The sequence below is a fragment of the Haliotis cracherodii genome, unplaced genomic scaffold (genome assembly GCF_022045235.1).
Source record: "Haliotis cracherodii isolate W230 unplaced genomic scaffold, xgHalCrac1.p SCAF_13, whole genome shotgun sequence".
NCBI classification, from domain to species: domain Eukaryota; kingdom Metazoa; phylum Mollusca; class Gastropoda; order Lepetellida; family Haliotidae; genus Haliotis; species Haliotis cracherodii.
Window position 1 is genome coordinate 21,045,682 of NW_027266268.1, and position 17,694 is coordinate 21,063,375.

The 17,694-nt window shown below is 37.7% G+C and overlaps 3 protein-coding genes across 3 annotated transcripts; 2 read left to right on the forward strand and 1 right to left on the reverse strand.

Moving 5' to 3' along the window:
• Positions 1-1,736: 1,736 nt before the first annotated feature.
• LOC139458517 (uncharacterized) lies at positions 1,737-3,644 on the forward strand. Its single transcript, XM_071239953.1, has 2 exons — positions 1,737-1,866; positions 3,523-3,644. Exons 1-2 carry the CDS (start codon positions 1,737-1,739, stop codon positions 3,642-3,644), a joined length of 252 nt encoding a protein of 83 aa, XP_071096054.1.
• A 324-nt stretch (positions 3,645-3,968) lies between these two features.
• Positions 3,969-4,325, forward strand: LOC139458519 (toll-like receptor 2 type-2). Its single transcript, XM_071239954.1, has one exon. The coding sequence runs from the start codon at positions 3,969-3,971 to the stop codon at positions 4,323-4,325; it is 357 nt and encodes a 118-aa protein (XP_071096055.1).
• Positions 4,326-12,516: 8,191 nt separating this feature from the next.
• LOC139458520 (myeloid differentiation primary response protein MyD88-like) lies at positions 12,517-12,873 on the reverse strand. The gene has a single exon (XM_071239955.1). It carries the CDS (start codon positions 12,871-12,873, stop codon positions 12,517-12,519), a length of 357 nt encoding a protein of 118 aa, XP_071096056.1.
• Positions 12,874-17,694: the final 4,821 nt, after the last annotated feature.

A 17,694-nucleotide genomic window follows, 5' to 3' on the forward strand; every position in this document is an offset into this window, starting at 1 on the left:
CAAGTCCTGACCACCTTATCCCGTTAGTCACCTCTTGCGACAAACATAGTCGCGTTCAACCGTGGGTTGCTGAAGATTTCTGATCTTCACGAATGGCTCGCAACTTGATGACGTCGTAAATAGGACTGCGTTATGTTTGAGAGGGAAGTGCCTTGTGAGTTCCTCACAGACGTAGCTTGTCAACGCAGATGAATGCAAGGGCCGAACGATCGCACCGAAAAGTGGGAGAAATACATGACAATCGGTATTGGGAGAATAGGAGGAGATAGTGGACGTGAAAATTGTGAGAATACCAAAGTTAGCCCCCTGTACATAAAATGGACTTGTCCGACATTGCCAAGGTCATCATTATTTAAATACGGGTTAATGTTTCTAAAGCTTGTACATTTGTCTGGTCCAGACAATTATTTATATAGCCGCTGTCATATAGCTGGAATGTTGCTGAAACAACACTGTGACACACACAAAAATATCGGTTGCGGGCGTATGTTCGAATCTCCAGAAATAACGTCATGATAAAACACCCCTTATTCTTCATTCTTCGATTTATCGCGTAGCTGTCTTATATAACCATATAACATACCAACAAACATACATACATTCAAGTATATCGGTAATATGGAATATCAAGTTTAATATTTTGATCTGTGATCAGGGCGACAAAAACTACCCATAGTGTGGCATGAGAAGAGGGATGACTTCAACTGTCTTATAATCAATTCGGACTGTTTAACTGTAATACAGCAGCCCCGACCCAGTCATCGGTGTCTACATTTCTCATATTTTAAGATACAAACGAGCATGCTCTGTCAACGAAGAATTCAAAGAGGATCTAGGACTACAACGATTTTTAAATAATTAAGAAGAGATTTCCAATTTCAGGCGTCAAAATGATTATTTTGAGTTGTACCATGTGTTCCCAGATTGTTCCAGTGAACACTTGCCTTCTCGTGTGTTTGTGATGATGCCACCAGTGGGGCGCGATATATGCACTTTTTCATCCATTGATAGTAGTTCATTAGCATACGCACATACAGTCGGAGTTATACAATGGACTCCAGATGTTCCAGATTACAATCTGGTGCCATACGCCCTTCTTGCATGCTAAGATACAAACTCCACAATTACTGAAAACAATAACTTTTGTTTTATTTATATTCACTGTAATACTGATTTATCAGTGCAATATTCTGAAACCATGTACTCGTAAGTGCTTCTGTAAAGCACAAAACCGCATACGCAAAGAACAGAGCACAAAGTAATAACAAAATACCATAAAGGTTTAGATGCCTCTCCAATTCGCGTAAGATTTGCAAATTAGTTATGAAAATACTGGTCTCAGTATACACCCTTGTTTAACGCCAGCACAGGTTAGAAAATATGTAGTTAAATCAGATACAGTTTAATACTCGTTTTAAGATCACACCATATACTTTAAAGTACAATTACTATGGCTAAAAATAATACCAACAACATTTCCTAATCTTCATAATCAATTACTTGGAAAATTTATGTAAATAGCAACAGCGACCTTAGGCTTAGAGTAATACTTGGTATATAAATAAGATTTACATGAATAAATATATTCCTAAACGATACAATCAAATGTTTATTCCTCTTAGTTTACAATCAATGTATCTCATACTAGCTTAAGATTTGAATTTACTATACATATTTTGACTTGATAACATTTATGTTTGTGCATGAAATGTTGTCTTAATCATTTTCAGACAACCATGAACCCCAGGTATTCGGCAGTGCTTTTGCTACTGGCGGACTTGCTTGTGTCATCGCTTTCTCAGGTCCCGCAAACAGACAACTGTGAGTTTGAGTATCTACGAGAAGGCCTTAGGGTGGACTGTACAAGTAAAGGTTTTACGGATGTACCACGTGGATTCCCAAGAAATGTATCAGTCATAGATCTGTCAGGCAATGAAATAACCAGCATCAAGAACACTTCCTTTACTGTTCTACCTCATTTACAGGAACTCTGGTTATTCTACAACAATATAGATCACATGGAAAAAGATTCACTTCAGAACCTTCCAGCACTGTCACAACTTCATCTTGGAGGAAATAAGATCAACTTCACATATTCTGCATTACCACAAGGGCTCTTCAGGAATATCCCATTAAAAGCGCTTGATCTGTCCTTCATGTTATTTAATGATGAAAACTGGAGTTTTCCCGATAAAACCTTCTCCGATCTCATTCATCTGGAATCATTTGCAACAATTACACCTATGACGCCGGTGTTTGGTCCTGGATTTGAATCACTGAGCAAATTGAACACATTAATAATCCAATACTGTCAACCTGGTGGTTATCTTTCCAAGGATTCCCTGAAAATATTCCTTAAAATGAACATAACTACAGCTTCTTTAAGTGGATGTGACTCAGGTACAATAGATGGCGACGTGATTGTTATGTTTCCAAAAGCCTTTAACTTAGAAATAAGTAATTCTGGAAACACTGGTCTAATAAATGCTTTGGCCAATTTCAAATGTTTCCTAACTTATGGGACACATTTTATGAATCATGTTTCATTAATCGACATTAACACAATTGACATTACACTAGACAATGTCCGAAACAATCGATCACTTGTGTTGACAGAGTCTATGACTCGTCACCTTGTAAAAATGTGTGTTATTGTATTGATTCTTGACTCTAACAGAATCGAGATCATTGAGAAAAATGCCCTTAATCAGCTACCATTGTCCTCATGTCTCAGATACTTAGATCTGAGCAACAGTGAAATACTTGGGGACGTTTGTTTTTTTCAATCGCTCACCAATTTTCCCTTTCTATCTGTCATAGTATTAGGACACAGATCAGAATTATCACGATTTAAGGGTTCCACAGTAGAAAATAACGTAATATCTCATCATCAAAGGCCTTCGAATTCTGCTATGCAAATATATCATGGATATGTTCCTCACCTAAATGATCAGAAACTGTTACGACCAAAGGAAGTGAAATTAAACAATATCATCATGAGTCAGATCCGCAACAGTCATATTCAAAATGGTAACATATTCACAAGTATGAATGTTTCCCTGCCACCAAGACTGTCCTATCTTACCATGACCAATTTCTTATCAGATATCAAAATCTCGATGAAGATTTTAAGGAACATATGTTTTTCTGGAGGTCATCTGCACCTACTCGACGTCTCTAACTGTTCTCTAACTGTTATGGACGTTAGTGTTTTTGGACTTGAACAACTTCAGTATTTAGATTTTTCCGGGAATGGATTTTATGAACTACCCTTGAACTTGATGAAATCTTTTCCCGCACTCCGCAACTTATCCCTCAATTACATAAATCTCGGTATAACAAATGTTTGCAAAAATATTGAAAGCGTATTTGGTCATTTGCAAAATCTAGAATTACTCACTTTGACTCACAATAATCTAGAGGATTTGCCAAAAGATATCGAGAAGATCCCAAATATATCGAAGATTGACGTTTCATATAACTCAATCAGTCAACTCAGTGTAGATACAAGACTAAGACTAGATAATGTGAATGAACTGAGGAATGTGAGACTAATTCTTAACCTTCAAGGAAACATTCTTTCCTGTACATGTGGATCCCTTGACTTCATTACTTGGATGCTGGAGACGGATGTGGTGTTTTGAATTAACTATACATACAAATGTATAGACGACAGTGGAATCATAAAGGAGATAAACACTGTCTTGGATGCTTATATAAAATACTGGCGATCATGTATATCGCATTTCTGGTTATCATTTGCAATTTGCCTTCTGCTGGTATTCTTATTGGCCCTTACATTATGTGGTCTGATTATTAATAACCTTCTCAGATTAAAATGCTTGGTACTTAGATGGTTTGGAACGTCCTTCACAATCCCTGAGAGACGTGACTTTGTTTATGACGTATTTGTCTACTATTCATCAAAGGATGACCATCGATGGGTGTGCAATACCTTCAGAGAGAAAATGGAGACAGGCAGAGGTCTGCGTCTTTGTATTCCTGACAGAGACTTCCAACCTGGGGCCTGCACTGCTGAGGAGATTCTGGACGCCATCAACAACAGCTGGAAGACGGTCATCTACCTGACAGAGACCTTCCTTGAAGACGAACTCTGTTCCTTCACGCTCTCCTCGGCAGTCTACGCCAGCACCAACCTCATGCCCAACAGACTGATCATTCTCTACTCTGATGCGATCTTCGATCAGCCATTGCCACGCATCCTGACTCAGCTGCTGGATGGAGATCACAATTTCCCCTTGGATCTGTTTGATGACAATGAGCTGTGGGATCAATTGTATGGAAAGATACTGTGTTGGGTCTAACACCACTGCTTGTCGGGAATGACGAATAGCGTAACATTGATGTACCCTTAAACACTACAATCACAGAAACATGTATACTTAACCTTTTGGACTTCAACTTCACTGATGTTAATATCGATCTGTATTCATATTTGATCCCAAATATTGCCCAATGCAGCATGTAGTCCTATGTCTAAAGTAGCCCCAATACAAATTCTTTACAACTGTGAAATAGAAAGTTCGATGCCACTTACGACCATAATAGTGAGCAATATGAATATTCTGGTCAGATGTCTTTGACCTTTGATCACAGTCATGAGCCGTCAGAACATTTCACACAACGGGCATATCTAGTGTAACAAATGTTAAAGCAATGTAGCATACGTCTTAATAACACCTTGCTTTTGACGCCAGTCTATCCCTCTGAAGGGGATTGCTTTGTGAATAAGAAATATCCACATGAGAAATAACTGTCCTTACTGTCTGAGGTGTAATAATTTCTCTTGGCCATTTCACGGGAACAGGTAGTTGAATTAAAACATGTGTTCATGGTGTTTTGTTTTTTGTGAAGTCAGTTTGTGGTGTAGTATTTTTTTTTTATTGTTCCGCATTGTTATAAATATCTTCAGCTGTATTATTGTGTACATGCCCCTGGTGTTCCACATTCAGTAACATTATGGTTTTTACAGCTGCTCTCTTATTACAGTGAGGTTACCCAGTCAAGCTTTCCAAATATTGTTTTAGATAATGAAAAGCGGGAAAGCTCTATATTCGTCTGGGATTGAAGCATTTCGAAACCTATTAGCTACACCCTTCTGTTTTTTATGTTATGATGTCAGTAGTCAGTAGGCAGTATCACCCCTGTAAGTGAAATATCTGTATACTATTTTTTAGATCCTTTCCCGTTCGGAATTGAGTATGGGTCATACCCGTGGTACCTTGGAGGCCAAGAGGGTTCATGCCCCACTTTTTAGACATATTCTGTTTGTCGTATTTAAATATTCTCAAGACTAAAATTGTGGTTTGAAAGCCTTCACAATTCATGGGACAGTAGGGTTTTCATACTTCGACGAGTCTATGAATGTATTGTTTGGATATTGATATTATGCAGCCTCGTGTAAATAAGTGCTTAAATGTCATTATGTTCAGCATAACCTTGAATTTTAGAATAATGTTTGATGATATATAGTGTACAAAGGCTTTCTGCTTATGTTTGTAGCCCACCTGACTTAGAGTCAAGTCCACATCTTGTCATTATTGTGCTTTGAAATAAACTATTTTGCTTATTTTTAGAACCATGTTGAATTTTATTGCCGGTCTGTACTTGAAGTACATTGACAAGACATGGATAAACAATGCAGTGAAATTATTATTATTATTACATTATGATACGAAACAAAAGTGACGCAAAGCATCGCGATCTAGCAGCCAAATAGGCATCAGTGCGAGGTAAACACAACAAAACATCCAATAAAGCTGAAAGAATGCAAACTGGTGGTGACAGTTTAATCCTGGAACACCGAGAGCACCAGTTCTGCCCTAGCCAGGTGTATTGAAAGTGCCCTGTGGACATATTGAACCATAATGTGTTAAGCTCATGAGGGAGCGAACAATGCATACATTTGAACCATTTCTAACGTGTTGCCTTGGCAATACAAAAATCACCTGGGCCCCGTTCCACAAAGCAATTGTAGTGTTACCACTACGACTGTCGAAAATCTACAGCACAGTATCGTTTTAGTTCTACGATCGTTTTGATGAACGAGGCCCCGTTGAGTCTTATACCTGTAGACAACGTTTAGCGAAGAATGTTTGTTTGTTTGTTTGTTTGTTTGTTGTTTAACGCCGCACTCAGCAATATTCCAGCCATACGACGGCGATCTGTAAAGTAATTGACAATCTAGTGATTGACATCATGAGCATCGATCCACGCAATGGGATCGATGACATATATCAACCAAGTCAGCGAGCCTGACCACCCGATCCCGTTAGTCGCCTTTTACGATAAGCATGGTCGACTTTTACGGCATGTATGGGTTGCTGAAGACCTATAATACCCCGGAATCTTCACGGGTCGAAGGGGTTTATTAGTAACGATCCGGAAATGAATCTCTCCTTCATTGTGAAGTCACAGTAGATTCTTGAATAAACAAGACACACCATGAACACTGACCACATGTACAACAGCTCACTCCTATAAGAGATTCTTCCATGAATTTGGAAAATACGCATTTTGAAAGGTTAATCAGAGGTATCTGAACTGAACTGAACTGAAAATTTATTTACATGCAATCAGCGGCATCAGCGGTACAAATATATTTCAACAACATAATACATATAAATATAGAATAGATACCAAAACATCTTTGCCGAGCATGCATGCATATTTATACAGATTAACAAGGGTAGCAATATATGTTCAATTCAATAAGAGGGAGGATTACTTGAAAGGTTTAAACAATGACATGATGATTTCACAGAATTTGGACAGTTTTCTCAATGTTCCTAATCGTTAATTATTGAACAGTAAATTCACGTTTTGCATATTGGGTTTGATGTAGTAGAATCTGTGTAAAAATTGTTTTCTTTCGTTAAGATAGACAAATAGTGAGCATTTCCTTTCGCTAAAAGTATGTTTCTCCATCTCCCAGTTTCAATAGGTATATTATGGATACAAGTTCTAAACTTAAGTAAGACTCGACAAAAGTTTAGGCAATCATGTTTTATGATACTATACAGTGTACCTTTTGAAGACTTATCTCTTGCACTTGTCCAACACTGTAGGTTAATGTCATATAATCTTTCATGGACTAAATGTTTTAGATAAGTAGGATTTTTTAAACTTTGTCAAAACCAGATGTAGCTAAGTCAAAGTTTGTCAAAAGTACGTTTGATTTATGTAATCCATTTATGTTTACATTTTCCAACTAGGTTGCCATTGAATAACAACTTGTATTCAAGAAAGGATAATTTTCCCTGAAAGTAATTTTGCACAAAACTTATCATTCTCATTTTAGCAATGTTCGATAGAGTCTCCAAAGTTCCCCATGTACCATGTAATTTGGCGTACATTTTCTCAAGTGTAAATCTTGCTCAAAAGCATATAATTCTCATTTTAGCGATGTTTGATAGAGTCTTCCAATTTCCCAATGTAACATGAAATTTGGAAAACATTTTCTTAATAATAATAGATATTTTAGAAAACGCAAATGGACACCTTGCAATAAATCACAATAAACCACTCTGATTGAATTGCCGATTTGATGGCGGCATCACCGAAGAAGCTAATATTTTTTATAGTACTTCTTTCACTGTGATCGTAGGAAGGCATATCTAAATAATTTATATGTACAATTATAGGAAACAAAATGCAAAGTTGCGGTTACTACAATATTCAAAGGATGTGTGGTAATACGATTGTGACGTTATATCTTTTGCGTCACAATGAGCATTATGACATCATATTAGTGACGTCCGGTTTAGAACAATTTTTTTGCAAGGCTTGCTTAGTTTTTCGTTAGCTGTGTCCAACTCATGCGAGCTTACTAAGTTGCCGTGCTTCATGCTTTTGTTTTTGTAAAGTATTACGGAGTAAACAAACTGTTTGAAGATATAGATCGCCATATTTTGTTAAATATGTGTGGTCTTCCGTGAAGTCTGATCGACAAGCTACTCAATATAATAGTTCACATGAGCTATTATAGAAAGAAAGGTATTACGATACTTGCGATTCCTTCGGCATCCCTGTGTATTCCAGTATTGTACAATGTGAACGTAATACATACTGATTATCAGTTATTATCTCTATAAGTATTTGTGTTGAAAGACTTGTGTTTAGATTGAAAGTTTTGTTGAAACTGAGACAGTAGAGAAAATCCAGCCGCGTTTTACCGACCTCTCATTTGCGAATGATGTGATGAAATTGATACGGTTGTCATTGGGTGAATGCCAAACCAAAATGTCTTGTGCGCAAAATGTTACCCAGGGTTACGGGCACAGGGGGTACGGTGGCCCAATCGTCTAAGTCGCCGCAATTCGCTGTGCAGAGTTGCCTTCCTTGGGCACGCTAGAAACCCTTGATTTGGGGTTCGAATTCCGGTTCGCCCCGAATATGTGTCTGGGTTTGTCAGCACCATACCTGTACTCGTGGATTTCACCAAAGTGGTAAACGTCTGACTAGTGATGCAATACTGTTCAAAGTAGCGTTAAATCCTTTCCATGTTCATGAGAAATCTCTGCTGTATCATGAGTATCTGTTTATGAATGACTATGAAATAGTGATGATACCACCAGGTGTTCGCGAAAAGGAACCAACTCACTTCGAAATTTATTTCGCGCACAAGATATTTTCGTTTGGCATTCGCCCATGGACAACCGTAACATGTCTGTTTTGCCAATTTCATCACATTATTCGCAAATGAGAGGTCGGTAAAAACGCGACTGTATTTTCTCTGCTGTCTTCGCCTCGACCAAACATCCGATCCGAACAAAAATCATTCATCTTGTATAATTGGTATAAATCACCTAACATATAAATATGCACTTGTAGAGATAATAACTGATGGTCAGTATGTATTACGTTCACATTGACCTCCAAACTGGATTACTGCAATGCATTGTATGCTAATCTTCCCATGAAAGCCATATCAAAGCTACAACGCATTCAGAACTCCGCAGCTAGATGCATCTCTAAAGTTCCAAGATCCAATCACATCAGTCCTGTCCTCAAAGCACTACATTGGCTTCCAGTCTCCTTTCGTATAAACTATAAGGTATGTATCATCACTCACGACTGCCTCAACAATACCGACTATCCAGACTATCTCAAAGATCTTATATCCCTGTACTCTCAAGAGCGTGCTCTCCGATCCTCTGGTGGAACTCTACTGTACCAGCCTCTGTCTACTTCTGCTACGTCTGACCGTGCCTTCTCCTTTTGCAGTCCAAAGTTATGGAACTCTTTGCCTTTGAATCTGAGAAACTCTGCTTCTAAGGAAACGTTTAAGTCTCTCCTCAAAACCCACTTCTTCACTTCAGCTTTTCAATATATCTCCTGATTGTTGGCATATGTACATAGACATTACTTATTAACCTTGTCACAGCGACAGTGAGCAACTGTCGATGGATATTAGGCGCTTTACAAATCAATTATTATTATTATTATTATTATTATTATTATTGTACAAGACTGGACTACACAGCGACGCTGAATTAACGTGACCCCTTTCCTTATATAAAAACTCACATGAGCCGCCCTCCACTGTGATAGTTTGGCGTGTATCCGGTGTTGGTTTAAAGTCAAACTGTATTGTTTATTTAGGATATAAACATGCTGTGTTTTCAATGTAGAGCTAGGATACCTGAAGATTTAACCGCGCTAAATTGAATTTGGAACAAGACGCGCATATTACCATGATTAAATTAAACACGAACGCTTTGGTGTTAGCAAAGATATTGAGTGAAGCAGCATAAGTTGATTCCAGTGTTTTGAGTGGTTTGTCGATCAGAACAGCCAAATAGGGCGATCTATATGCTTGAGCAGTTTGTTAACACCGTAATACTTCGTTGTGTTCGTAAGAGGCGACTAACGGGATCGGGTAGTCAGGCTCGCTGACTTGGTTGGTGCATGTCATCGATCCCAATTGCGTGGATCGATGCTCATGATATCAATCACTGGTTTGTCTGGTCCAGACTCGATTATTTACATACCTCCGTCATATAGCTGGAATATTGCTGAGTGGGGTGTTGAACAACAAACCAACCAACCAATGTGCGCCATGTTTATTCAAGGATGTATTGTAACTTCACAATTGCATTGTATAGCCATGTGTTGTAATAAAATTCAACATAGTTCTATAATTTTTTAATTTTAAAAATAGCACATTTCAAAGCAGAATAATGACAAGACGTGCACTTGACTTTAAGTGAGGTGGGCTACAAACATTAACAGAACGCCTTTATACAATATATGGAATCAAACATTATTCTAAAATTAAAGGTTATTTTAAAAAAAATAAAAATTTTAAATCTTTTTTCACATTTCAAATCAAATACAATGTGTAGCATTTCATCAATTATACATTATTCAAAAAACAATCCCTTTACATCAAACTTTCAAAACCTTTTGCAAATATAGACAATCATAAAATATCATATCGTACTAAAGTACTCATGGAAATGAAAAAAAACCCTGTTTTGCTGGATTTAATCATCGACACAAAGCATTATGTAGATGTAAATACCAAATAACAAAACAACTGGAACGGTAATAGTCTGGATTTGCTAGTTTTATCTCAGTGCTCAATACAAAATGTACTTTACAGGAGGTAATTTGTAGGCACTTTCAAATTGACATGGCAGAAACAGGCTATAGGCAAATTAGCCTGGAAAAAAGTTATCAAAACAACAATTAAAATAACAGCCATATTTATGTACATAATAATAATGACATGTAAGTTGTTGTTTGAGAAGGAAATATGTTACTTTACATTCTGATATTTTGACGATGATTCACTATCACCAAAGGCCACTCACAAATCACTAACCACTGACAAATCACACGCACGTGGGTTTCAAGCACCTGTTTTCACCTGTCGTCAAGGTGTCATAGGTCATGGACATTCACCTTGATCTACTAACACCTGGTTATGCTCAGTTTCACAATAGTCTTTTTTGTTCATATTTTTTACACACTTTTACGTGTAAAAAGACATAAAAACTTTTGATACACTGTATTTGTACTTGTGCCAAGGCCCAATTAGTACTAATTGAGTTGTTTGAATATTTATATATTTTGTATATTAACTGCATTTAATTAAAATCTGAGATCGAAAAAACAAGTTTTTTTCATTTCCGTGAGTACTTTAGTATTCTTTGCTAGGATTGAAAAGTCTGTGGAAGAAAGACCAGAACTGAAAGAAATCTGTGTAATTGCAATTTGAGAATGCAGTTAACTTGGTCATATTGTAGCAACTAATAACTTCACGTTGAATATGTTTCTACTTTAGCTGAAAACCCTTTAGTGATTGTTTAAAGACAATAAATGTGATAAGTAATATAATTACATTGAGAGAGTTGTTATTCTTCCCCTTAAATCCAAATAAAATAATCTCTTTACAGAAGTCAAGTCTTCCTTCCACAAATGTTTTTAACCAGTTGAGAACAAGCTGCTACATGTGTGCAAAATAATCACAATCATTAAATGCATGTACAATAGTTCCACTATATAAACCACAGAAGTTGCAACTTGGTCAATCTTTTTAACCAATACAATGTAAGTAAAATTCAAGGTTATGCTTAAACATAGTGACATTAACATATTTATTTACATGGGACCGCTTAATAACAGTATCCAAACAATACATTCATAGACTAGTAGTAGTGTGATACCCCTAGTGTTCCAGAAAATGTTAAGACATTCAAACAACAATTTTAGTCTCATTAGAATCATTAAATACAACATGTGAAATATGTCTAAAAAGTAAGGTATGAACCCTCGTGGTCTCGAAGGCTACCACGGGTAAGACCCATACTCAATTCCAATCGGGAAGGGATCTAAAAAGTAGAACACAGATATTTAACTTACAAGGGCCATACTGCCTTCTGACAACTGACTACTCACATAACATAAAAAAGAGAATGGTGTAGCTAATAGGTTTCGAAATGCTGCAATACCAGGGGAACATTGAACTTACCCGCTTTTCATTATTTAAAAACAATATTTGAAAAGCCTGACTGGGTACCCTTAATGAAGATATTTCTTATGTGGACATCTCTTATTCATGAAGCAATCCCCTTCAGAGGGATATACTTGTGCATAAAGCAAGGTGTTATGCAGACGTACGCTACAATGCTTTAATATTTGCTACACTACATGTGCCCGTTGTGTGAAATGTTCAGACAGTTCATGACTGTGATCAAAGGTTAGCAAAGGTCAAGGTCATTTGACAAGAATATTCATATTGCTCACTGTTATAGTCGCTTATGGCATCGAACTTTCTATTTCACAGTTGTAAAGAATTTGTATTGGGGCTACTTTAGACACAGGACTACATGCTGCATTGGGCAATATTTGGGATAAAATATGAATACAGATCGATATTAACATCAGTGAAGGTGAAGTCCAAAAGGTTAAGTATACACGTTTCTGTCCAAGTAGTGTTTAAGGGTACATCAATGTTACGCTATTCGTCATTCATGACAAGCAGTGGTGTTAGACCCAACACAGTATCTTTCCATACAACTGATCCCACAGCTCAATGTCATCAAACAGATCCAAGGGGAAATTGTGATCTCCATCCAGCAGCTGAGTCAGGATGCGTGGCAATGGCTGATCGAAGATCGCATCAGAGTAGAGAATGATCAGTCTGTTGGGCATGAGGTTGGTGCTGGCGTAGACTGCCGAGGAGAGTGTAAAGGAACAGAGTTCGTCTTCAAGGAAGGTCTCTGTCAGGTAGATGACCGTCTTCCAGCTGTTGTTGATGGCGTCCAGAATCTCCTCAGCAGTGCAGGCCCCAGGTTGGAAGTCTCTGTCAGGAATACAAAGACGGAGACCTCTGTCTGTCTCCATTTTCTCTCTGAAGGTATTGCACACCCATCGATGGTCATCCTTAGATGAATAGTAGACAAATACGTCATAAACAAAGTCACGTCTCTCAGGGATTGTGAAGGACGTTCCAAACCATCTAAGTACCAAGCATTTTAATCTGAGAAGGTTATGATTCCACTGTCGTCTATACATTTGTATGTATAGTTATTCCAAAACAACACATCTGTCTCCAGCATCCAAGTAATGAAGTCAAGGGATCCACATGTACAGGAAAGAATGTTTCCTTGAAGGTTAAGAATAAGTCTCACATTCCTCAGTTCATTCACATTATCTAGTCTTAGTCTTGTATCTACACTGAGTTGACTGATTGAGTTATATGAAACGTCAATCTTCGATATATTTGGGATCTTTTCAACATCGCTTGGCAAGTCCTGTAGATTATTGTGAGTCAAAGTAAATAATTCTAGATTTTGTAAATGACCAAATACACTTTCAATATTTTTGCTTATATTTGTTATACCGAGATTTATGTAATTGAGGGATAAGATGCGTAGTGCGGGAAAAGATTTCATCAAGTTTAATGGTAGTTCATAAAACCCATTCCCGGAAAAATCTAAATACTGGAGTTGTTCAAGTCCAAAAACACTAACGTCCATAACAGTTAGAGTACAGTTAGAGACGTCGAGTAGGTGCAGATGGCCTCCAGAAAAACATATGTTCCTTAAAATCTTCATCAATATTTTAATATCTGTCAAGAAATTGGTCATGACGAGTTGGGTCAGTTCCGGTGGCAGGGAAACATTCATACTTGTAAATATGTTACCATTTTGAATATGACTGTTGCGGATCGGACTCATGATGATATTTGGTTTATAATGTTTCTGAACATCTAGGTGCGGAACATATTCAGGGTATATTTGCATAGCAGAAGACGAGAGCCTTTGATAAGATATCACATTATTTTCTTCTGAGAAACTTTTGAATCGTGACAATTCTGATCTGTGTCCTAATACTATGACAGATAGAAAAGGAAACTTGGTGAGCGATTGAAAAAAACAAACGTCCCCAAGTATTTCATTGTTGCTCAGATCTAAGTATCTGAGACATGAGGACAATGGTAGCTGATTAAGGGCATTTTTCTCAATGATCTCGATTCTGTTAGAGTCAAGAATCAGTACAATAACACACATTTTTACAAGGTGACGAGATCAACACAGGTGATCGATTGTTTCGGACATTGTCTAATGTAATGTCAATTGTGTTAATGTCGATTAATGAAACATGATTCATGACTTTCGTCCCAGAAGGAAGGAAACATTTGAAATTGGCCAAAGCATTTATTAGACCAGTGTTTTCGGAGTTTTGTACAATTAAGTTAATCGCTTTTGGAAACATAACAATCACATCGCCATCTATTGTACCTAATTCACATCCACTTAAAGAAGCTGTAGTTATGTTCATTTTTAGGAATATTTTCAGGGCATCCTTGGAAAGATGACCACCAGGTTGACAGTATTGGATCATTAATGTGTTCAATTTGCTCAGTGATTCAAATCCAGGACCAAACACCGGCGTCATAGGTGTAATTGTTGCAAATGATTCCAGATGAATGAGATCGGAGAAGGTTTTATCGGGAAAACTCCAGTTTTCATCATTAAAGAACATGTAGGACAGATCAAGCGCTTTTAATGGGATATTCCTGAAGAGCCCTTGTGGTAATGCAGAATATGTGAAGTTGATCTTATTTCCCCCAAGATGAAGTTGTGACAATGCTGGAAGGTTCTGAAGTGAATCTTTTTCCATGTGATCTATATTGTTGTAGAATAACAAAAGCTCCCGTAAATGAGGGAGAAAAGGAAAGGAAGTGTTCTTGATGCTGGGTATTTGATTGTATGACAGGTCTATGACTGATACATTTCTTGGGAATCCATGTGGTACATCCGTAAAACCTTTACTTGTACAGTCCACCTTAAGGCCTTCTTGTTGATACTCAAAGTCACACTTGTCTGTCTGGGCCTTAGAAGGCGATGCAACGATCAAGTCCGCCAGTAGCAAAAGCACTGCCGAATACCTGGCGATCATGGTTATCTGAAAAAGATTAAGACAACCTTTCATGCAAAATCATGAACGTTATGAAGTCAAAACATGTACAGAAAATTACAATCTTGAGCTGGTGTCCGTTCATAAACTTAGAGGTGTAAACATTTGACTGTGTGGTGTAACAATTTATTTATTCCTGTAAATTATTTTTGTACCAAGTATTAATGTAAGCAAAAAAGGTTGTTGTTGCTATTTATTTTGATTTGAAAACTAATTGATTTTGTAGATTTTGTTGTTGGTTCTATTTTTAGTCACAGTAAATGTAGTTCAAAATATATGAATTGATATTACAAAGTGGATCTGATTTAACTCTATAACTTCCAGTGTGTGCTGGCGTTAAACAAGGGTGTACACTGAGACCAGTATTTTCATTTCTAATTTGCAAATTTGAGACGAAATAGAGTGGCATTTATGGTATTTTGTTTTACTTTTACTTATTTTGTTACTACTTTTGCTCTGTTCTTTGCTTATACTGTTTGTGCTTTACAGAAGCAATTACGAGTACATGGTTTCAGAATATTGCACTGATAAATGGGTATCACAATGAATATGAATGACACAACAGTTCTTGTTTTCGGAAATTACATGCAAGGAGGACGCTGTATGGCAGTAGATCGGAATTCTGTAACAAATAAATATTTAGGGACAATATTTTCCTTTTATAAACGCGAAAAAATTCATCTCATAATCAAAACAAATATCTGCTTACAGTAGTGACCATTGTACAACTCCGAGTTGTGTTTGTGTGCATAAATTAATGAACAACTATCAGTTGGTGAAAAAGAGCATATATCCCGCCCCACTGGTGGCATCATCACAAACACACAAACAGGCAAGTGTTCACCTCAACTATCTTTGGAACGCATGGTACAACTCAAAATAAGGGAACTGCATTGGACATAATTTTGTCGAGTGAAAGCGGAAATATATGAATTGCATTGGACTTAATTTTGTCGAGTGAAATCGGAAATAAAGGAATTGCATTGGAAATAATGTTGTCGAGTGAAAGCGGAAATAAATTAATTGAACTGGACATAATTTTGATGCGTGAAATCGGAAATAAAGGAATTGCATTGGACATAATTAGGTCTAGTGAAATCGGAAACAAAGGAATTGCATCGGACATAATTTTCGTGAAATCGGAAATATAGGAATTGCATTGGACTTAATCTTGTCGAGTGAAATCGGAAATAAAGGAATTGCATTGGACATACCTTTGATGCGGAAATCGGAAATGTCCTCCACGTGTCTTCAACAAAACTATTTGAAAAACGTAGAAGTCGTAGGCGCGATTGTACCTCAAAATATGGGATATGAAGGCATCAGTGACTGGACAGGGGCTGCTGTAGTACAGTTCGACATAAAGGGAAAGTTGACTGTTAGAAAGTTAAAGTCATCCCTCTTCTCGCACAGTTTTGTGAGTAGTTTTCTTCGCTCTGAATCTTTTACAGAAAATCTCCAAATATTAAGCACATCAGGCAGTTTCACTAGTCTCTTTTATATCGCGTTGAGATGGGTATTTATTTTATCGTTATTGAAAGATATCGAATCACCGACCTATATACTTGAAGCTTAAGTTAAACTTATTTGTTTTCCAATCCCAGCAGATAGTCCAATTCATATGCATAAACAAACAAACAAACAAACAAAAGGAAAGAAAGAGGCCACATTTGGCTTCTTGTCTAAATGTCCTTCCCCACATTGATATTATCAATGAGTGAGTGAGTGAGTTGGGTTTAACGCCGCTTTTAACAGTATTCCAGTTATATCACGGCGTGTCAGCTTAATGTGGGAGGAAAGCCCGAAGTGATGCGGGTCTCAGACGTTTACCACTTCGGTGAAACCCACGAGCACGAGTATGGTGCTGACAAACCTAGAAACATAATTGCGGCGAACCCGGATTCGAACCCACAAACATAGGTTTCTGGCGTGCCCAAGGGACGCAACTCTGGACAGCGAATCGCGGCGCATTAGCTAGTTGACTTGGCCATCATGATGTGAAAATCACGAGGAAACGTTGAATTGTTTATACGTTATGTTATGAAACATAACGTAACTTAAGTCTCTCTCTCTGTGTGCGTGTGTGCGTGCGTGTGTGTGCGTGCGTGCGTGCGTGCGTGCGTGTGTGTGTGTGTGTGTGTGTGTGTGTGTACATTACATTTTTACAAACTGTGGCAGGAATGAGTTTGATTATGTCAGGGTTTTAGGCAATTTGTATTTATATGTGTGTATGTATGCACATGTGCAAATGTAAGTAAATGTATGTATTTATGTATGTTAATGCCTGTATAAGGGTGTGCAGGGATGTGAATGTGCATGCGGGAAAGCGCTTGCTGTGTGTATGATTGTATGGTCATTTGTTTGTAGGTAAAGATGGTTGCATGGCTGGATGATTGTTGTGTGTATACACCCAGCAATATTCCAGCTATATGCCGGCGGACTGTAATTAATCGAGTCTGGCCAGACAAACAATTTGGATAGATGACATGCATCGACCAAATCGGTCACAGCCAGTCTTTTGTGTATGTTCAAAAGACTGGTTGCGACCGAATGGGTTTTGCGACCGCCCTGAAGCCTTGTAGCGACCTCAGTGAAATCTTTCAGAGACTCCTGAAACCTCATTGCGATTGTCAAATATTTTGGTCGCCAGGAGGTTGCATCGCGGTCGGACTGTCTGTGTGACTGTGGCTCAACGGCAAGCATGGTCTTCTTTTACGGCAAGCATGAGTTGCTGAAGACATA

Excerpts from the sequence above, each read along its gene's own strand:
- LOC139458520 (XM_071239955.1), bottom strand. The coding sequence starts at position 12,873 with ATGGAGACAGACAGAGGTCTCCGTCTTTGTATTCCTGACAGAGACTTC.
- LOC139458519 (XM_071239954.1), top strand. The coding sequence starts at position 3,969 with ATGGAGACAGGCAGAGGTCTGCGTCTTTGTATTCCTGACAGAGACTTC.
- LOC139458517 (XM_071239953.1), top strand. The coding sequence starts at position 1,737 with ATGAACCCCAGGTATTCGGCAGTGCTTTTGCTACTGGCGGACTTGCTT. Across the intron at positions 1,867-3,522 it reads CCTTAGGGTGGACTGTACAA|ATAATGTGAATGAACTGAGG; the intron begins GTAAAGGTTTTA and ends GACTAAGACTAG.